General features: G+C 44.6%; 1 protein-coding gene across 7 annotated transcripts in view; it reads left to right on the top strand.

Annotated features, from left to right (window-relative positions):
- LOC134339309 (uncharacterized) overlaps positions 1 to 23,075 on the top strand; it is a 164,935-nt gene that overhangs the window by 2,327 nt on the left and 139,533 nt on the right. For 6 of the 7 annotated variants that reach the window (XM_063035697.1, XM_063035701.1, XM_063035696.1 and 3 more), the window contains exons 3-5: positions 1,575 to 1,863; positions 1,978 to 2,135; positions 15,031 to 16,264. In XM_063035697.1, coding sequence (XP_062891767.1) covers positions 15,094 to 16,264 — 1,171 coding nt within the window. In that variant the 5' untranslated portion in view covers positions 1,575 to 1,863; positions 1,978 to 2,135; positions 15,031 to 15,093. The remainder of the gene's footprint in view (positions 1 to 1,574; positions 1,864 to 1,977; positions 2,136 to 15,030; positions 16,265 to 23,075) is intronic. The other variant, XM_063035698.1, reaches the window with a different exon arrangement.

The following is a 23,075-nucleotide window of genomic DNA, read 5'->3' as shown; positions in this document are numbered from 1 at the left end:
TGTCTGCATGCTCTTATGCATTGAGATGCTGCCACATGATTGGCTGATTAGATATTTGCACTAATGAGCAGGTTTACCTGATAAAGTGGACACTGAGTTCATCTCTCAGTATTGCAAAGAGTATGCTTATAGTTCCATGTAATGCACAGTGTCTTTTGCACATTGGTTGTTTGTCAATCTTTGTTTATTTTCAGTTTTCAAAATGCTATCGTATTTCATTATTTTTCTGTAGATGCCTGCAAGAAATGAATGTCAAGGTAGTATATGGTGATATGTAGGTACTTTCATAATAAATTTACTTGGGCCTTACTTTCAATTTCAAAGAGAGCTCTATTTCCTCCAGTACCAATTTCCTACTTTCAAGCGGAGACTTTTTGTCGGGGCATACTCAGTAGTCCTTTTCCACTGTTGTGTAGATCATGTAGCGTAGAGCACCAGAAGTCCAGTAGCAAAAACTAGTTAAAGTTCGATGAAGGTGTAATGTGTCAGGTGCTGCTTGATTAATGTAAAATATGAGCCACTCAGCCTGATTGCTGGGACCAAGGGCAGATGATGTCATCCACCGTCCTTGATGTTTCTGGTTTGACCTGATGCCCGTAATACATAAAAGCATATAATAAGGCCATTCGTCCTGTCAAGTCTGCTCTGCTGTTCTGTCAAGTCTGCTCTGTTGTTCCCTCATGGCTGACTTATTATCCTTCTCAACCCCATTCTCCTGCCTTCTCCCTGTAACCTTTTGAAGTCCTTACTAATCAAGAACCAATCAACCTCTGCTTTAAAGACACCCAAGGACTTGGCCTCCACAGCTGTCTGTGGTAATGAATTCCACAGGTTCAGCACCCTCTGGCGAAAGAAATTCTTCCTCATCTCTCAAAGTCATTTTCTTCCCTGAGTCATAGTCATACTTTACTGATCCCGGGGGAAATTGGTTTTGTTACAGTTGCACCATAAATAATTAAATAGTAATAGAACCATAAATAGTTAAATAGTAATATGTAAATTATGCCAGTAAATTATGAAATAAGTCCAGGACCAGCCTATTGGCTCAGGACGGCTGACCCTCCAAGGGAGGAGTTGTAAAGTTTGATGGCCACAGGCAGGAATGGCTTCCTATGACGCTCTGTGTTGCATCTCGGTGGAATGAGTCTCTGGCTGAATGTACTCCTGTGCCCAACCAGTACATTTTCTTTCATTTTCTTTCAGGCTTTTATAGGAAAATAAAGAAATGATAGAATTTATGAAAAGCTATACGTAAAGACTTGTCAAGCAACCGATGTGCAAAAGAGAACAATTTGTGCAATAAATAAATAATACAGAGAACATGAGTTGGAGAGTCCTTGAGAGTGAGTCTGTAGGGTTCAGTGCTGAGTTGAGTGAAGTTATCCACACCGGTTCAGAAGCCGATGGAATTGGTTTATTACTGTCACGTGTACAGGGAGAAGCTTGTCTTGCTCACTGTTCATACAGATCAGATCATTGCACAGTGCATTACGGTAAAATGATCATGCAGGATGCTTGTACTCTTCCCCTGCCCCCACCACCTTATTCTGGCTTCTTTCCCCCTTCCCTTGCAGGCTCGTTGAAGCGTCTTGGCCGTCTGTTTACTCCCCTCCGTAGATGCTGCCCGTCCTGCTGAGTTCCTCCAGCACTTTGTGTGCGTGGCTCTGGATTTCCAACACCTCTTGTGTTAACAATGCAGAATAAAGTGCGACAGCCAAAGAGGAAGTGCCGTGCCAGTAGACAATAAGGCGCAAGATCACAATGAGGTACATTGTGAAATCGAGAGTCCATTTTGTCACACTGCTGTGTGGCTATGACGTTCCCCTCTGGGGCTAGTGATTGGGGCAATGATACGTTGCTAAGGTGAGGACAAGAGAAAAGAAGCTGAAGTAATCTGGGAACAGTGTTACTTAGTGTGTACAGGAGAAAGTCTGTCAGGGGCTGGTAACATATTATCTCTGTTCCGTGTTTCTTAAGGACAACCTTTCGATAACCAGCATCGGCTCATTATGGATGTTGTTGCAGAGGGATTCAACAGAGATGGTGACTAATGGAGGACCCCATCAATTGAGAAACTGGCAGTCATGATGTCTGTCACAGATAGATCTTACCCTTCCTCAACGACAGAGTGACAGGTCAGATCTCTCTCTTTTTCTCTTCCCTGAGCGATTCTACCCAGGGGTTTTTTTAATCATAATTTGAGTGGGGAGATTGCTGTGGAACTGTCTCAGTTTGTGGAAGTAATAATAATAAATGATCTGCTGGGGGAGATCAGCATCTATCGGGAGGAAGGACCTGTCGAGGTTTTGGGTTGAAACCCTGCATTGAGATTCTGGCAGGGTTTTGACCCGAAAAGTTGAAAATTCCTCTGCCACTCATTGACCTACTGATCTCCAGGTACAACTCAGTATTATTTATTTACTTCTATTTATGATTTGCTCATTTTGTTTTCTTTTGCACACTGGTTGTTTGTCAATCTGTGTAATTTAGTCTTTCACAAATTCTCTTATATTCCTGCAAGGAAACGAATCTCCGGCTTGTGTTACGGTGACCTGCATGTACTTCGATAATAAATTTACTTTGAACTTTTGAGTTCCTCCAGCAGATGGTTTGTGGCTCTGGATTCCAGCATTTGCATCTCTTGCCAGCTGAAAGTAAAAATCGGATGAGTTTACGGAAAGTTGTTGGGTGGTACTAATCAGACTCTGATTATCCACGCTTTGCTTTCACCTTTTTGTTGCAAAGAAGTTCCCTGTGGAAACGTGCCAAACAACCGGATGCGTCGCGGGCAGGAAGTGGCTCTGGTTCCCGCTGGCCTGTTTGCACCCCACCATTCTTACCCAGCTGTTCACTAATTTTAGAAACCGCGTGCAGGTGTATCGATCGTGTACAAAGCTGCGTACGACATTTATTGCCTTTCTCTGTCTTTCATTTTTGTCGTCTCAGGCAGGCTGTAGGGGACCCCCTTTCACCCTCCCCACCAGCTCCCTGCTCACACCTAGCTTTATCTGCCTCTGTTTTCTCATTGTCTTCAACCTGTCGGCCATGACCACCTGCCACAGTCACTCACCCTCACCCCCCTCCTCCCCTACCCGGCCCGTTATCCGTCCCATTCCCCCAGTAACCTAGGGCCTCTGTCTCACCAGAGCTTCCTTGGATGTGATCGGACTAGGATACGCTACTGGTAATGTTCACACCGAGGAACCTGAAGCTCTCAACCCCAACACTGTTGATGTAAACAGGAGCATTTGCACCGGAACCCCCTTGGCTGGTGTGCAGATGAGCCTTGGGGGGGGGGGGGGGGGAAGCTGATGAGGACGTGGGGAGAGTTGGAAAAAGGTGGATTAGTATAGGGTTAGTGTACCAGAGGACCTGTTTCTGAGCTGCAGCTCAGCCCTGGGTTACGAAAGGATGCTATTCCTGAGAACTGTCTGTGCCCCGGACTGTCCATGAGTCAGGAATGTGGCCTCCTGGCAATAAATATATCTAAATAAAAACACAAGCCAACCAAGGGAAACCTGTGGCTGATGGAGAGCATTTAATTTAAAATTGAGTCAGATTTCTCTGCACAACGCAGCGATACAGTTCCCACACAGCAGATGCTACCTGCAGTTTTTCAGCAGCCAGCAGATTCAACCCACTGACCTGCCAGACTCTCGCCCGTTTGTCCGGATTGTGCATAAGTCGAGTGTTTGTAACCTGGGAGGACCAGTATAGGAGTCCTTGGCTGTCTATGAGTTGATCATAGCGTATTACACCAAACCAGGCCCTTTGGCCCATCTAGTCCATGCCTCGTCCCATCTACCTGCACCCAGACCGTTTCCGGGATGCACCTGTCCAAAATTTGCTTAAATGTTGCAGTTGAACCTGCAGCTGCCATCTCTGCTGGCAGCTTGTTCCACACACACACACACCACCCTCTGAATGAAGAAGATCCCCGTCAACATTTCACCTTTCACCCTGAACCTGTGGCCCCGAGTTCTGGTCTCGCCCACCCCGAGGGGGATAAGCCTGCTGCAGAGTCTTGTTGGCCCAAGTAAAGATCTGATGTTGGCTCATTAATCCTGCTCCGATCAGGATGCAGTAGAGACCCGCTTGTTTCAGATGCATTAGACGTAGAACAGTACCCCACAGTTCAGTCCTTTTGGTCCATGATGTTGTGCTGACCTTTTAACCAACTCCAAGACCAGCCTAACATCCTCCACCACCGTGCCTGGCAGAGCATTACATGCATTCACCACTCTGTGTGGAAAAAAAAGAAACAAAACACAAATTGTTCTGACATCTCCCCCCTATACTTTCTTGCAATCACCTTGAAAATATGTCCTCTCGTATAGGTTATTGCCACCCCGGGAAAAAGCACTGGCTGTCCACTCTTATCTATGCCTCTTATCAGCTTGTGAACTTCTATCACTAATTCTCTCATCCTCCTTCACTTCAAAAAAAAAATCCCAGGAGGCAACAAGATTTATTTGCTGGAAGGTATATGCTTGATGTGCTGACAGTTGGCTTGCGGAGAATCATCACACCTCCACAAGCCAGCTACCACTACGCCAAACATTTAGCCAGGGTGAACGAGAACAGGAGAAAATAGGAGTGGGGGTAGGCCTTTCAGCCCCTCTGGCCTCTGCTTCCATCCAGTTTGATCATGGCTGATTACTCCAGGTCGTCTCTGTACCAGATTCCCATGGACCTAATTTTTCAAAGTTATCTACCTGCAGTTTAGACACTTACAATGGGCTTGCCTCCATGGCACAGAGTTCCAGATGTTAACTATCGTCTGCGAGAAGGGGATAGCTTTAAATGGCTCCGTGTCCCCTCATTTAAGGAGCTCCCACAAGTGAGAACATCTCAGCATCAGCTTTGGCACCAACTAAAGCCCATGTGTGTCGTGAGCTTTTCTGAATACCCAGCTCTCCGTCACTTTATTGTGTGACCGGCAGTGGCGATTGCATGATCAAATCAGTTACTAAGAAAGAAATTTGCACACGAGCCACCAAGGCTACCAGTGATATATTAAACATGAAGTGAGTATTTCCCTCTGCATGCTGGGTTCATCCAGCGTTTGTGTGTGGTCTTGGGATTTCCAACAGCTGCAGAATCCCTCGTGCCTCTGATCGCACGAAGACGCACGCTCAACACAGATGGCACCAGGGTGGAAGTGGCTAATACGAGGGGGGATAATTTTAAGATGATTGGAGGAAAGTATGGTGGGGGGGGGGTGTGCAGAAACATCAGAAACACAAGAGTTCCTGCAGATGCCGGAAATCCAGAGTTGACACACAAAATGCTGGAGCAACTCAGCAGGTCAGACAGCTTCTATGGAGAGGAATAAACAGTCAACGTTTCAGGTTGAGACCCTTCACCAGGACTGGAAAGGGAGGAGGAAGAAGCCAGGATAAGAAGGTGGGGGCAGGGAGGGAAGGAGTGCAGGCTGCCACTCGGTGAAGCCGGGGGATGAGCAAGGTGGGAGAGAGGGGCTGGAGTGAGGAGCTGGCAGGTGATGGGTGGAAAAGGTAAAGGGCTGAAGAAGAAGAATCTGATAAGAGAGGAGATCAGAGGTAGTTATTTTTCAATTACTCAGTGTGGTGGGTGTGTGGAATGCACTGTCAGGGGTGGCGGTAGAGGCAGATATATTAAGGTCACTTAAGAGACTCTGAGATCGGCGTGTGAATGAAATGAGAATGAAGGGCTGTGTGGGAGTAGATTAAAATGTTAGCACAACATCATGAGCCAAAAGGCCTGTACTATACAGTAGTACTGTTCAATAAATATCACTACTTGCCACCAAGACTGAGCGAATTCTGAGGCTGACACCAGAATGTTATGTGAATCAGTTCAAGAACCCGTCATTCTTCCAGACTCCAGACTCCAAAGAACGAAGGAGTCACGGAGTCTCACGGTGCAGAAGCAGGACATCCTATCCCTTCCCCACACACCAGAGCTCCTTAAACCACCACTCACCTTCCCTCCGCCATAACTCCCCCCACCCCCATTTTTCTTTCATTCAGGTGTCGATTCCCACCACTGTCCCGTAAGGAGTTTGTACGTTCTCCCCGTGACCGCATGGGATTCCTCCGGGCGCTCCGGTTTCCTCCCACAGTGCAAAGGCGTCAGTTAGGGTTGGTAAATTGTGGGCATGCAGTGTTGGCATTGGAAGTGTTCTCCCTAGCACAATCCTCACCGCTTTGATTTGACGCAAACAAAGCCTTTCACTGTATGTTTCAATGTACATTTGACAAATAAAACTGATCTTTTACTTCTATCTTTACACTCTAATCTTTATACCCAGCACCCGAGGTCGGGAACAAATCCATTGTAGGTGTGAGGCAGCAGTACTCTGCTGTGGTAGAGTAGCCTGTAAGATGTCCTACTGAATTTGACTTCCCTTTTATTTTAGCTTAACAGCTTTAGAATGGGTTCTAAATTGTCAATTAATTGTTGGCAACAGAGAGGTTCCAGGTGAAGGGTCTGGGCCCAAAAAAATTGATGATCTGTTTCCCTCCGCAGAAACTGCCTGACCTGCTGAGTTCCTTCGGCACCTTTTGTGTACTTCAAGGTTCCTTTCACCCAATCTCCAACCGCAAAGTAAGAGTAGGAGCAAGTGTGTGTTTGGGCAGTCGAGTCAGGTTTGTGTAGAAACTAACAGCATTATAGCAGTCCTTCCCACCTCCCTCCCCCCACCACCTGACTTCACCCATCACTTTCCAGCTTGTATTCTTTCCTCTACCCACTTCTTTCTCCTTCCTTTCCAATCCTGATGCGGTTGTGGCGGGGGGCGGGGGGGTGTCACAGCCTGAAACAACAACTCTTTATTCCCCTCCATAGATGCTGCCTTACCTGCTGAGTTCCACCAACGTTGTGTGTGTTACTTAGCATCACAGCAGATTGTGTTTGTCAGTGTGTTTCTGCTCTGTACATACCCACATTATCTCACCAGCCACATTTCCTTCCATCCCTTTTCCCTCGTGCATCTCACTTTCCCTTAATATATTAATGACTTTTGCCTCGAGCACTCTATGTACCAATAGCTCCAGTCAGGAGAACATAGAACACTGCAGCACAGTACAAACCCTTCACCCCTGATATCGTATTGACCTTGTAACCTACTCCAAGATCAATCTAGGCCTTCCCTCCCATATAGCCCTCCAATTCTCTTTCATGCACATGGCTATCAAAGGGTCTCTTAAATGTCCCTAATGAATTGGCATCCACCCCATCCAGTCCATGCATTTACCAAGCTCAATGTAAAAACAACTGCCTCAGTCATCCTCGTGCTGTCCTCCAATCATCTTAAAATTATGCCCTCCTGTATTAACCATTGCTTCTCTGGGGAAAAGGTGCTGGATCTCAGTCTAGTCATCTTGTGTATCTCCAGCAAGTTGCCTCTCACCCTGCTTCACCCCAAAGAGAGAAGCCCTAGCTCATTCAAAGTCATTCAGGGAGTATTCATGTGAACTTCTTTTCTAAAACTTCCACGTTCTTCCTACTCTATAATGAGTAAGTAAAGAACTTACTGAAATTCTTAGTAGGTGAGTTATCAATCACTTTACCCTCTAGGCACCAGCTCTGCCAGATAAGCGTACCTGCCCTATCAACGTCTTTCATAGGCTTCCACTGGATCTGATGAAGTGAAGCAAAGCCATTGAGTTTACACCAGCTGTCAAGGTCCCACTTATACTGAGGCTACACAAATCCCACTTCATTCTTTCCACTTTCCTCCACCCATTGTCTACCTCTCCTCCCACGCCTGATTCCAACACACCTCTACACACGGGCGGTTCTTAAAGCTCACTGCGTGGGTTTCCTCAAGGTGCTTTGGTTTCCTCCCACAGTCCAAAGACCTGCCAATTGGTAGGTAAATTAGTCATTGTAAATTGTCCTGTGATTACATTGGGGAATTGCTGGGCATATTCCCTTTCTCCCAGTTTTCCCTATCACCTGCCGCCTTGTACTTCTTCCTCCCCTCCTCCTATTTATCTTACTACTTGGATTTCTCCGCTTTTTTTTCCAGACCTGATGAAGAGTCTCAGGCAGAAACGTTGACTGTTTACTCTTTTCCTTAGATGCTGCCTCGCCTGCTGAGTTCCTCCAGCACTCTGTGTGTGTGTGTGTGTGTGTGTGTGTGTGTGTGTGTGTGTGTGTGTAGTTTTGGATTTCCATCATCTGCAGATTTTCTCATGTTTGGGAAATAAAAAAAAATCCCAGGAGATCAGCAATTTTTGAGATACTCAAACCACTCTGGCATCAATAATCATTGAAAGCTCAAAATTAAAAGTGAATTTGTTATCAAAGTATATATATGTCACTACATACAACCCTGAGATTCATTTTCTTGTGGACATACTTAATAAATCTATAACAGAGTGATAACCATAATAGAATCAAATTGGGTGTTCAATCAGTGTGCATAAGACAACACGGTGTGCAAATGCAAAAAGCAAAAAATAGTAATAATAAATAAATAAATAAGCAATAAATATTGAGAACATGAGATGAAGAGTCCTTGAAAATGAGTCCATAGGTTGTGGGAACATTTCAGTGACTGGGCGAGTGAAGTTATCACCTTTGGTTAAAGAGTCTGATGGTTGAGGGATTCCATGGCAAAGTCACTAACATCACATTTCTTCCCCACTCTCGTGCTTGGTCTGAACAATAATTGAACCTTTTTATCATGTTTCAATTCCCACTCATGTTTGTAAGTTCTCCCCGTGACTGCGTGGATCTCCGGGTGGCGCGGTTTCCCCCCACGTCCCAAAGGCGTGCGAGTTAGTAGGTTAGTTGGTCACATGGGTGTAATTGGGTGGCATTGGTTGTTGGGCCTGAAGGGCCTGTTACCATGCTGGATCTCTAAAATAAATTTTTTTTAAAAAAGAAATCGATCTGAGATTTGTGTAAATGGCCGGTTGATGGTCCACATGGAATTGATAGGCTGAAGAGCCTGTTTCTGTACCTCTCTACGGCTCTGCAACTTCTAGCCAGCAATGACGATTCTTGCCCTTCAATCACAATGTTTGTACAGAGCACAATGCCAAATTAAACCACGACCCCTGTAAGAGAGCTCGCCGCACACATTCCCTTAGAGCTTTTCTCCCTTCTCCCTTTAATGCGTATTCTCTAGCTCTGTGATTCCTATGCTATGTGACAGCGATGCTGCTGCAAGTGAGCTTTACATTGCACCTATGCCTACACGTGCATGTGACAATAAACTTAGGTTTCACTTCAGAAGAAGGGCATCAAAACAGAATTAATATGTATGGCTACAGGGCTACCCCTTGGACAGATTAGTAGCCGCTAATCAGGCTCGGACACGGGCGAAGTTTGTCAATGGAAAAGGAGAAGGAGAGGAATGTAAAATTAGTGAGTTATGGCCAGTCTGACATCTGGCAAGAAGATCATATCCCACAGGGCCTCACACTGTGCTCTATTTATAGATAAGTGTTAAAGGTTAATTAAGCAAAGGTGTAAAAATGTTGGGTTTAATGAGGCATGGTGTTCCTTTGTGGGTTGATTCCAATGGAGCCAGCGGCATAGAAGGTGCTAATTAATTTAGGAAGATATGAAGGAATTTGGAATTTATTTTGCGGTACGTTTCTCTCTGCTCCTGGATCGGGGAGTGGAAGCCGCTCTCTCCAACTGTCAACGGGTGAACTTGACGCTCAAATTGGACAGCAGCAGTTAAAGAGAAGAGGGGTTTTAATGATAGCTCGTCAACGTTTAGGGTGCCACGCGGTACCGCAGCAGTCAGTGCAGAGCTACAGCCCGGGGCATCGGATTTCAGAGTTCAATTCTGGCGTCTCTGTAATGATGCCCATATGCTTTACCCATGGGCACATGGTTTCCTCCGGTTGCTCCAGTTTCCTCCCACAATCCAAAGACGTCCCTGTTGATAGGTTTATTGGTCACTGTAAATTGTCCTGTGATTAGATTGGAGTTAAATAGGTGGGTTGCGAGTGGTGAGGCTCGTTGGGCCGGAAGGGTGTGTTCTGCGCCCTATCCCTAAATAAGCAAACTGAAATAAAACATCTATCCTGCAAAAAATACAAAAGCAGAAAACACTGGGAACACTCAGCAGGTCAGGCAGCATCTGTGGAGAATGAAACACAAGTTAACACTTCAGGTCAAAGACTCTTCATCAATAAGAATCACGATTCTTTATCATAGAACATAGAACAGGCCCTTGGACCCACAATGGTGTGCCGAACCAATTAAATTAGTCACCTAATAACCAACTAAGCTAATCTCTTCTGTATACACAATGTCCATATCCTTCCATTCTTCTCACAGTTCCATGTCTATTAAAAGTCCGGACTGTATCTGCCACTACTACCACCCCAGGTAGCACATTCCAGGCACACACCACTCTCTCTAAAATAAAACTTGTCCCTCACATGTCTCCTTTGAAATTACCCCCTCTCACCTTCAGTGCATGCCCTCTGGTATTAGACATTTCAACCCTGGGAAAATGATACAACCAGTTTACTCTGACTGTGCCTCTCATAATCTTGTAAACCTGTATCAGATCTCCCCTCGGCCTCTGCTGCCCCAAGAGAAAACAACCAAGTTTGTTCAACCTCTTGGTGAAATGTACTCATTGGAAAATACAGAGAAATCTGTCATTTGCATTAACAATTCACAAACCTGAGAATGTGCTGGGGACAGCCTGCAAGTATGGCCACACGTTCCAGTGTCAAGAAAAGATTAAGTCGCAAGGAGTGGGTGAATGGCAGGGGAATATTTCAAGAGGATGAGGTCAGGATTATCGTGGTAATCTGGTGTTGGTGAAGCCGTCCTTATGAGTTGCTGATGTAGTCAATGTTACTAAAACGGAAACAATTATCTGGGTCACCGACACACTGTTGTTTGCTTCTTGTCTGTGCTAGGTAATAGAGATTTCACAGGGTTTATCCCTTAATATTTTACAATTAGACAGTTGCTTCAGACTAGCAACCGTAAGCAAAGAAGAAGCACAAAAATAGTCAGAAAGGTTACCCATATGAGAATGGATAAGGTTAACTAAGTTTGGACAGCCTCTCATTATACCTCTTGCCCATCCTCTGGGCTCCCCCCCACCCCCTTTCCTTCTCCCTGGGCCTCCTGTCCCATGATCCTCTCATATCCCTTTTGCCAATCACCTGCCCAGCTCTTGGCTCCACCCCTCTCCCTCATGTCTTCTCCTATCATTTCGGCTCTCCCCCTCCCCCTCCCACTTTCAAATCTCTTACTAGCTCTTCTTTCAGTTAGTCCTGACGGAGGGTCTCGGCCCGAAACGTCGACTGTACCTCTTCCAATAGATGCTGCCTGGCCTGCTGCATTCACCAGCAATTTTTATGTGTGTTGCTTGAAATTCCAGCATCTGCAGATTTCCTCGTGTTTGCAGAGTAAGGCCATTTGGTCCATCAAGTCTGCTACACCATTTGATCATGGATTTTCCCACTCAACCCCATTCTCCCGCCTTCTCCCTGTGACCTTTGACATCCTCGCTAATCAAGAACCTACCAGCCTCTGCTTTAAATATACCCGATGACTTGTCCTCCACACCTCTCTGTGGCAGTGAATTTAAGATTCACCACCCTCTGGCTGAAAGAAATCCACTTCATCTCTGTTCTAAATCTTTCTATTCTGAGGCTGTGCCTTCTGGTCCGAGACTGCCTCACAATTGGAAACATACTCTCCACATCCACTCTATTATGGCCTTTCAGTATTTAGTATGTTTCAGTGAGAACGCCCCCTCATTCTTCTAAACTGCAGCAAGTACAGGCTCAGAGCCATCAAACACTCCTCTTCATTCCTGGGATCATTTCCATAACCCTCCTCTGGCTCCTTAAATGGGCCATGATTGAACCCATGGGTATTGGGAGAAGAGCGTTTCCATCTATGGGAGCAGAGAGAAGAAATTGACAAATAAATGACAAATCTCTTCATATTTTCCAGCATATAGCTCAATTAGTGATGTGTTCCAAAGATCTATAAAGCTGCACCTATCTGATGTTTTTCACTCCTCGGGATATCCCAATCCGTTTCAAAGCAAATTAATTACACTAGCACAAAGTTGTGATGTAGGAATACAACAGCTCTCACAGGCAGCAATGTGCTAAGGGGAAGACACAAGATGCTGGACATCTTGGACAGCACACTCAAAATGGTGGAGACACTCAGTAGGTCAGGCACCATCTACTGTGGGGAGGGTGGGGGAAGAAGAACAGCTATGTTCTTTGGTAGGAGCTAAAGAATAAATATTGGCTCAGGTTTCAGGGCCAAGGAACTGCTCCTCTTTGAAACGGCGTCTTACTAACATTAAACTGCAGGTGAGGGTGGTCTGGGGCTCAGTTAAGGTCACATCTGAAAGATGTCACCTCACTCACGTACTCAGCTCTCTGGAGTGAGAGATGAACCCACTGCCACCTTGCACTGATGTGAGGACAAGACCCACCGAATAACCTCAGACCCTCATAAAGTCAACAAACAATGATTTCGTTGTTCTCCATTTTTACCCCATTTTGAAGTTTTCCTTAGCAAACTACTGAAGACATCAAACTGATGCAGATAGGGTGAAATATTCCCTATCAGGAAGCTCATGTTAATGGCCTATTGAGTGATTGTTGGCAGCGCATTGAGAATGTTTAAGAGAAACATATAAATCAAATCCATCATGTAATGTAACTTCCCATTCACTGAAGCATCTGCACTCAGGAAAGCAGCCAACATAACCAAGGACCACCTTACAGCCTGGTCTTTTTCCATTTCTCCTCTCTCTTGATGGGCATAAAATACAAAGGCTTATGAGAGCACGAACCATCAGGCTCAAGGACACTTCTGTCTCACTGGTCAGACTCTTGAATAGACCTCATGCACTAAAAGGTGAAGCCTTGATCTCCCAATTTACCTCGTCATGGCCTTTGCACTTTATTTGCCCACTTGCACTTCCTCTAGAACATAGAATAGTACAGCACAGTACAGGCCCTTTGGCCCACAATGTTGTGCCAACCCTCAAACCCTGCCTCCCATATAACCCCCCACCTTAAATTCCTCTATATATCTGTCTAGTAGTGCCTTAAATTTCACTAGTGTATCTGCCTCCACCACTGACTCAGGCAGTGCATTCCACGCACCAACTACTCTCTGAGTAAAAAAAACCTTCCTCTAATATCCCCCCTGAACTTCCCACCCCTTACCTTAAAGCCATGTCCTCTTGTATTGAGCAGTGGTGCCCTGGGGAAGAGGTGCTGGCTGTCCACTCTATCTATTCCTCTTAATATCTTGTACACCTCTATCATGTCTCCTCCCATCCTCCTTCTCTCCAAAGAGTAAAACCCTAGCTCCCTTAATCTCTGATCATAATGCGTGCTCTCTAAACCAGGCAGCATCCTGGTAAATCTCCTCTGTACCCTTTCCAATGCTTCCACATCCTTCCTATAGTGAAGCGACCAGAACTGGACACAGTATTCCAAGTGTGGCCTAACCAGAGTTTTAGAGCTGCATCATTACATCGCAACTCTTAAACTCTATCCCTCAACTTATGAAAGCCAACACCCCATAAGCTTTCTTAACTACCCTATCCACCTGTGAGGCAACTTTCAGGGATCTGTGGAGAGTTAGATCTCTCTGACTACAACACGATATTTTGCATTCTGCTTTCTTTTTACCACGTCATTGTGATAGTGTGTGGCTGGATCTGTCTGGATCAAAGCCCAAAGTGCATTAATTATCGAAGTATGTATACCTTATACAAACCTCGAGATATGTCTTCTTGCAGGCAGCCACAAGACAAAGAAACACAGTAAGAATCCACAAAAGAAAACCCACACAACAAAGACTGTCAAAAATCCTGTGTCTTTAAAAAAAAAACAAACGTGCAAACAATAAAAAAAGCAAACAGTTAATACAGGATGCTGCAATGTCAGGTCGTACAGTCATTTTAAAAGCCCAACTCCCAAAGGGAAATTACAGGCTGCAGATTACAGTGATTGTACTCCAGAAGAAGTATACTTAATAAAATAGTGGTTTCCTTTGCTGCCTGCAAAATGTCGCTGTGTCTTGCCAGCACCAACTTTGTCAGAATTGTCCCTGTCAAGCTTTTCACAGTATATGACAATAATAAACTAAACCAAACCAATCACAGGTGTCCCTGATTGTTTTCCTCCCACCTTCTTATCCTAGCTTCTACCCCTTTTCTTTCCGGAGCCGATGAAGGGTCTTGGCCTGAAATATCAACTCTTTATTCCCTTCCATCAATGCTGACTCCCTCTGCCATCTTGTGTTTGTTGCTCAAGAGTGGAGCTTGTCGATTTTCAAGGTAGAGCTTGTGGGGGGGGGGGCGGGGGTGGGAATGCAATTTAAGACAAAAGGCTGTATGGAGTTTGGTAAAGACTCGCAATATATTAGTAGTCCACTAATTAATTGATTTTTGGGCCCTTTATCCAAGAAAGGATGGTGCTGGTATTGGGGAGAGTCCAGAGGAGGGTCATGAGAGTGATCCCAGCAATGAAAGGGTTAATGTATGAGGAGCATTTGATGGCTCTGGGCCGGTACTCACTGGAGCTTAGACGAATTGGAGTAGGGTGTGAGGAGAGATCTAATTGAAATATCAAATATTGAAAGGCCTAGATAGAGTGGACTTGGAGAGGATGTTTTGTGTAGTGGGGGAGTCTAGGATCAGAGGACACAGCCTCAGAGTAGGAGGGCATCTTTAAATTTCTTTAGCCAAGGGTGGTAAATCTGGTGAATATATTGTACACATGGCTGTGGAGGCCAAGTCATTGGGTATATATAAAGCTGAGGTGTTAAGTTCTTGATTGGTAAGGGTGTAAAAGGTTATGGGGAGAAGGCAGGAGAATGGAATTGAGAGGGTAATAAATCAGCTGTGATCGAATGGCAGAGCAGACTCGATGGACTGAAGGGCCTGATTCTGCTCCTGTGTCTTATGGCATTATGATCTAATTAGAATCATTGATGAGATTGAATTTGGTGAATAAACCACATGATTATTGGACTTAGAAGTAATGATATTATAAATCTCTTCTCTTCCAGCTGCCAAGATCATTAGAAGTATAAAGACAGTTTGCAAGAGGACACGGTTGTTGCATCAGTTCAATGGAGAAAAACAGTCATCAGGAATTAATACAATGGGACGAAGAGCTGCAGACCAACATCAACAAGGGGTTTTGCAGTCCCGATGACGTGTTGAATCTGTCCGGAGATCAAGTCATCAACGCCAGACTTTTGCAACGTAATCCGGGAGGGGAGGGTGGTGCCAGTTTGCATGTGAGGGGCATGGGGGAGACGTGTGGTGGAACCGCCTGTCTTCCGGAGTGTGAACAGTCCCTTGGGGGTGTCCCGGCATTGCTGACGACTCCGCCAGGCTCGAGACCCAGGGTGGAATTTGAGAGCCAGTACTCGGACTGCCCGAGCTACAAGCCGATGAGCCCGTTAGAGCCACAGGTCCACGTTGGGCACAAGGAACAAATTCACGCCGACCCAGAGCCCGTGAGAACCAAAGTTGGACCCGCTCCAACGCACCCCATGTTAAACGAGAACTTGGCGTCTGGCCCAAGCCGCTGTGGCCAATCAAGTTCTTTCTCCGCTTGTCTGCCGGAGAATATCCTGGACGGAATAAATCTGAACATGTCGGAAGTGGGAGGTAAGGAATTGTTGGCAACCTACATGCAAGATGAACAGGACATGCACGCATTAAATACGGTTCGTGGCAGTGCTGTGGATGGGATATTGTATAGGTTTGATTTGTCTTGTGAGAGAGAGGGAAGCCAGTACACACCTCTGGATCAGATGACCTATGAGTATGACGTAGCCTGCGGAGAGGAGGTGCAATATACTTCCTTGGATCCTGTCTCTTACAGCTTCGATGTGTCTTGTGAGCCCGGAGAAGACATAGACACTTCTGTCAATCCAATGTCCTATGAGTTTGAAGTTGCTTGTGCAGGAGACGATGAGGAAATGGAGTGCTTTGATCAAGGTTCCCTTGGCGACGGCAAGGAAGATGCTGCGATGTCAGCTGACAGCGGTGGAAAGTCGAGTGGTGATTCGCACAACGCTCTCTGCTCCTGGCCCGAAGCACAGCTTGTCACCAGCCCTCTCAAGCATCAGAGTAATGTGGAGAGTTCCTCCAGCATTACGTCTGTAAGGAATGAAGGCGGCTCCAAGGTCATGGCTGCGAATGAGATTTCCGTCATTATGTCTCGAGACCAGGCATTGCCGGTGATGGAGGTTCATCAGACAGATCGAGCTCTGTCGAGTCTGGGCACAGGTAATAGTGCTAAGTCAAAAAGACCCAATGCAGAATTTAAAACACCCCAGGTACTAGGATTGGTTCATTATTGGCATACATATGTACCAAGATACAATGAAACGCTTGTCTTGCATGCACAGTTCCTCCAGCATTGTGTATGTGTTGTTTTGCATACTGTTCATACAAATCAGAATCATTACATAGTACATCGAGGTAGAACAATGCAAAATAAAGTGCAAAAGCTACTGAGAAAGTGCATAATGTTCATAGTGAAGTAGATGGTGAGGTCAAGGGTCCAATTTATTGTGTAAGAGGTCCATTCAATGGTATAACAGTGGGATAGAAGCTGTCCCTGAGCCTGATGGTATGTGCTTTCAGGCTTTCTTTTGCCCTTTGGGAGAGGGGAGTATAGAGTCCGGGGTGGGTGGGGTCTTTGATTATGCTGGCTGCTTTACTGAGGCAGCGAGAAATATAGACAGGTCGTGGAGGACAGGCTGGTTTGCATGATGTGTTGAGCTGAGTCCACAACTCTCTGCCATTTCTTACAGTTGCACGACATAATGCTTTCTGTGCTGCATCGACAAAAATTGGCCAAGAGCAAAAGGAGAAACCACACAGCTCTTAAATAAATTTTAGAATGTTCAACAAAAATATAAAGAAAGAGAAGGGCAGACCATGGAAGAAGGATTGATACCTGGATTGGAATGAGGGAATACCTAGTAAAGGTGTTCATGATCCTACTTGACCATTACGTCAATGTGATTGGATGAGTACAGGTTATTGGTACTGTACATTCCCAGGATCCTAAAACTCTCAACCCTCTCAACCTCAAAATCAAAAGACTATTCCAGAAAATGCTTCTGCACAACTTTGTGAAACGATTTCCAACACGGGCAAGAAGATGTTGGTAAACCTCAGTGCTGATGAGGATTTGCTGTTTTTTGTAGAGGTTCTCTCTCCACAGATGCTGCCTGGCCTGTTGAGCTTTCCAACATCTTCTGTTTTTGTTTCATAAGGCCATAAAGCTGTAAGACATTGGAGCAGAATTAGGCCATTCGGTCCATCGAGTCTGGTCTGCCATTCCAACATGGCTGATTTATTATCCCTCTCAACCCCATTCTCTTGCCTTCATCTTGTAAACCTTTTGACACCCTGACTAATCAACAACCTCTGCTTTAAGTATACCCGATAACTTGGCATCCACAGCCGTCCATGGCAATGAATTCCACAGGTTCACTACCCTCTGGCTAAAGAAACTACTCCTCACCTTGGTTCTAAAGGGTTGTCCTTGTATTTTGAGACTGGTCCTAGATTCCCCCAACATTCTATCTAGGCCTTTCAATATTCGATAGGTTTCAGTGAGATTCCCCGTCCCCACCATGCTTCAAAAGAATGAGTTTCAGATCTGCAGCATTGGGATTTTGTTTTGATGTGTGATGCAGAATTTAATCTGTTCACATTTCTAAACAAACATGCTAAATGCGTCTTGAATGTAACAATGTATATGCTTGATGCTGGCGTTAAAATTGGAAATGCATTCCTCTTCATTTAGAAAAGAATTCTTTGCTGATAGTTCCCTGTGCATTACTTCTTGCTGGAATATTGCAGAATACTTCCTTATCGGAGTCCTGATGAAGGGTCTCAGTCCAAAACGTTGACTATTTATTCCCCTCCGTAGATGCCACCTGATCTGCTGAGCTCCTCCAGAACTTTGTACTTGCTCATGTGCTCTTTAAACACAGAGGCTCAGACCATGTGCACGTCCATGACTGACAGTTCCACTGTGTTGAAGTAGTGAAATTGTTTCTGGCATCTCCAAGCCTGAATGCGTGAAACCTCAGAAATCAAAACAGTTCTGAATTGTCTTACCACTTATTTCTTGCCAACTATCAGTGACAAAAACCACTTTTTTTTAAACACGAACACACACAACTAACGCTATTTAAAAAGCTGTTTGCTTTAAGCAGGGAGTAGAGTATAACAGCCACACAAGTAGTGCACATGACTGCCGCTAGCTAGAAACTGTTCAACAACAGTCTCCTGTCCCAATTAAGTGGCATAGTGTCCCAAATAAATGAAGAGCATTCCAGCTATTTTCTCAATTAGTTTTTGTTTTTTAAGATTTGCGCTAAATAGGCCACTGCCCTAATTAACCGATGGCCCAATTAATTTGAATTCACCGTACATGTAAATGTATATGGCGAATAAAATTGATCCTTGATCCATGATATTAGAATACTGATAAAGCAGACTCACATCAATGGATTACTCAGAACAAATTGAAAACTTCCAAAGTAAGCCAGTGTACAACATTAATATTATCTTATACTTGTTGCTGAGTCAAGTTAACCCAGTGCAAGGAATGGATTAAACTTGGTAGGCTTGGAGTTCCCCCTCATGTGTTGGTCATCTTTAGAGCTACTGTGAGAAGTGGCCTTGATTCCTCTTTCCATGTTTTGAGAGGCTACGATAAGCATTAGTTCGATGTGCTCTTGCCTAGGGTGGAAATTGCATCCAGAAAGTGTGAAGAGACATTTTCTAGAATAGTATTTGAACTTATTTGATTTGGGGGGAGGGGGGGGTCTTCATTTTTTTTTGTCTCTTCCAGAGAATAAGAGTGGTGAGCATGCGAGTAACTTGGTGAATTGTCCTGAGTGAGTGAGAGAGTGTGTGTGTGTGTGTGTGTGTGTGTGTGTGTATGTGTGTATGTATGTATGTGTCAGGCTTAATGGTCCAGCTGGTTTCTAGATCAAGTCTATAGTCATGTGCACAAGTACAAGGAAAAACTTACAGCAGCGTCACAGGCAAATACTCTTATGGCCACCTGTACACCTGTTTGTTAATGCAACTATTTAATCAACTAATCATGTGGCAGCAACTCAAGTGCTAACATGGTCAAGAGATTCAGTTGTTGTTCAGACCAAACAGCAGGATGGGGATGGAATATGATCTGAGTGACTTTGACTGTGGAATGATTGTTGGAGCCAGACGAGGTGGTTTGAGTATCTCAGAAACTGCTGATCTCCTGGGATTTTCACACTCAACAGCCTCCAGAGAATGGTGCAAAAAACTTTTTTTAAAAATCCAGTGAACAGTAGTTCTGTGGGCACAAATGCCTTGTTAACGAGAGAGGTCAGAGGAGAATGGTGAAACCAGTTCAAGCTGACAGGAAGTTGACAGTAACTCAAATAACCACACGTTACAGCAGTGGTGTGCAGAGGCACACTGATCAGCATCAGGCCTTGAAGTGGATAGGCTGCAGCAGCAGAAGACCATGAACATACACTCAGTCGTGACATTATTAGATACAGGAGATACCTTATAAAATGGCTACTGAGTGCAGGTTCAGGCAGAAATTCACACAGAAATTAAATTATATAAAGGCAGTGGCTGCAGTCTACCTTCACTGCAGGACTTGTATGTGTCCTGGACAAAGTAAAATCATTGCAGGCTCTACTCACCCTGCAAACTGCCTTTTCCAAAAACTCCCTTCTAGAAAGTGCTGTAGGGCCATTAAAATAAAAATTTCATGCTACCTTAGAAGTTTCTTCCCCCGGGCAGTTAATCTGATCAACTGGTTCACTTAGCTCCCCCACCCTCCTCTATCTACTACCCTGACCCTGCATTGTAAACACTTTAAACCATTGTTTACATTGTACATACATGCTGGCATTTACGTATTCATGCACGTTTTATTCAATATCTGTACTTTAACCTCTAAATTATTTTTATATAATTCATTATTCTTAATTGTTGAATATTGTTTTGCGTTGCATGTCGTGCCCAGGCCAACACACTACAGTAAATTCCGATTACATGTAAATATATATATATGGCAAATAAATTGATATAAATTGTACAAGATTTAAAAAAAAACTGCAAAACCAGGCATAGTGCAAGAAAATCACAATCAGTCCATGGTAGTGTACTGTTCCATAGTGTTCAGTTGCTGAAGTAGGGTTAGGGTTGTACAGGTTAGTTCAAGAACCTGATGATTGTACAAAGTATGTAGCTGTGGGTGATCCTGGTGGTTTGGGACTTCAGGCTTCTGTACGGCAGCAGTGAGAAGAGGGTATGACCCGGATGGTGAGGATCATTGATGACAGAGGCCACCTTTGTTGCCATTGTAGTGATACATTAATAAAAGCTTTGGCTAGCGTGTGGTTTCCAGGGTTACTGTGTCTCCAGCACTTAGGTTTCAGTTTGTAACCTGACAGTCGCTACAAGACATCCTGCTGAATGTGTGGCCCAGTTACGGTTGTATCAAATGTCAGCATTCCTCAAACTGCTACTTGCTCTGAATGAAATATTGTTGCAAAGTCTCCTTTCTCCGAGGAGCCAGCAGCCACCCACGTGGGTTCTTTCTGCTGCAGTTACAATGTTTCCAGTGTACAGTATGCACCCCCAGGAACAACTGAATCAGCAGGGCAGATAGCAGCTTCAAATTGTAAATGGGCACTGCGCTGACTTCCCGCTGTCGCTGTCCTCTCCTCCGCCGGCCCTGGGCATCTCAGCTGAAAAAAACTGGAGATTTGTTTTTGTCTAGTTCCCAGGGTGCGGTAGAAAACCTAAAACACAAGAGATTCTGCAGATGTTGGAAGTCCAGAGCTACACACACAAAATACTGGAATAACTCAGCAGGTCAGGCAGCATCTATAAATAGTTGGCGTATTAGGCCAAAACCCTTCACCAGGACTGACGGGGGGGGGTGGGGAGAAACCAGAATAAGAAAGTGGGGGTATGGGGGTACAAGCTGGCAGATGATCAGTAAAACCAGCTGAGGGGGAAGCTGTGTAGGTGAAGTGATAGGAGAAAAAGGTAAAGCTAAGCTGCCAGATGATAGGTGAAGAAGAAGAAGAAGATTATATCCGATAGGAAAGGAGAGTGGGCCATTGGCACTATTCCCTCTAAGCTGTGTGGGTGCGCAGCAGTGCAATAACTGAAATGCTCCCGCGCACATTGCCTTCGTTGCCTAGCAACTGGAATTTTCTTTTATATAGAGTTAATATGGTTGTGAAATACCTTGCAATTATTTCTCTGTTAATTAATACAATCCATACATTTTCAAAATAATAAATGTAACATAACCTTTACTTTGAAGCAATTTAGGGCTTCAATGTATTTACATTGTCAGTGTTGCAAGTTACAACATTGTTACAAATTGTAACAATAAACACAGAATGGAAGTTGGTAGCTCATTATTAATAAACTGCTAGCCCGCTGAACACCGACACCATCTCGTCAAAATATTTTACTTTTGGCATTATGTCTGTCAATTGTTTTGATTGCCTGACATAATTTATCTGCAACAACCCCTCATTTTTTCCCCCAGCTACGTGGACCAACCATTGTTCTGAGCAGGAAATTTTTCCATGGCCTGAAAACCACATGGCACTTTAGACCATAGGATATAGGAGCAGAATGAGGCCATTTGGCCCGTAGTTGGAGACTACTCCACCATTTCATCATGGCCTGTCCAATTTTCTTCTCAGCCCCAATCTTCTGCCTCCTCCCCCCCCCCCATATCCCTTCATGTCCTGACCAATCAAGGTCCTAACAACCTCTGCCTTAAATATATGTAAAGTCTTGGATTCTGCAGTTTCCTTTCACAAATAATTCCACAGATTTATCACTCTCTGGCTAAAGAAATTCCTCCTCATCTCTATTCTAAGGGTCTTAGACTCTCCCACGATAGGGAACATCCTCTCCACATCCACTCTATCAAGGCCTTTCACCATTCAATAGGTTTCAATGAGGTCATCCCTCATTCTTCTGAATTCTAGTGAATACAGGCCCACAGCCATCAAACGCTCTTCATATGACAAGCCGTTCAATCTTGAACTCATTTTTGTGAACCTCCTTTGAACCCTCTTCAATTTCAGCACATCCTTTCGGAGATAAGGGGCCCAAAACTACTCACAATACTTCAAAGTGAGGCCTCACTGGTGCTTTATAAAGCTTCAACATTACATCCTTGCTTTTATATTCTAGCCCTCTTGAAATGAATGCTAACATCACATTTGCCTTCCTCACCACAGATTCAACCTGCAAATTAACCTTTAGGGAATCCTGCACAAGGACTCCCAAGTCTCTCTGCACCACAGTTGTTTTTTTGTATTTTCTCTCCAAATAGTCAACCCTTTCTTTTCTACCAAAGTGCATGATCATACCCTTCCCGACACTGAATACCACCTGCCACTTCTTTGCCCATTCTCCTAATCTGACTTAAGTCCTTATGTAGCCCCTCTACTTCCTCAAAACTACCTACCCCTCCACCTATCTTCCTATCGCCTGCAAACTTTGTAACAAAGTCATCAATTCCATCATCAAAATCATTGGCACATAACGTAAAAATAATCAGTCCCAATCCTGTGGAACGTCACTAGTCACCGCAGCCAACCAGAAAAGACTCCCTTTATTCCCACTCTTTGCCTCCTGCCAATCAGTCTCTGCACGGTCCATGCTAGAATCTTTCCTGTAATAACATGGGCTCGTAGCTTATTAAGTAGCCTCATGTGTGACATCAAAGGCCTTCTGAAAATGCAAGTACACAACATCAACCAATTCTCATAAAAAGTTGCTGATGAATGCAGTAGGTCAGGCAATATCTCTAGGAAGAGGTACAGTCGACGTTTCAGGCCAAGACCCTTCACCAGCAACTTTTATGTGTGTTGCTTGAAATTCCAGCATCTGCAGATTTCCTCGTATCAACCAATTCTCCTTTGTTTATTGTGCTTGTTATTTCTTCAAAGAATTCCAACAGATTTGTCAAGCAAGATTTTCCCTTGAGGAAATGATGCTGACTGTGGCCTGTTTTATCAAGTGGCTC

Source organism: Mobula hypostoma, chromosome 29, assembly GCF_963921235.1.
Source record: "Mobula hypostoma chromosome 29, sMobHyp1.1, whole genome shotgun sequence".
NCBI lineage: Eukaryota > Metazoa > Chordata > Chondrichthyes > Myliobatiformes > Myliobatidae > Mobula > Mobula hypostoma.
Note: the sequence above shows the minus strand (reverse complement) of the source record. Positions and strands in the feature narration are given on the sequence as shown.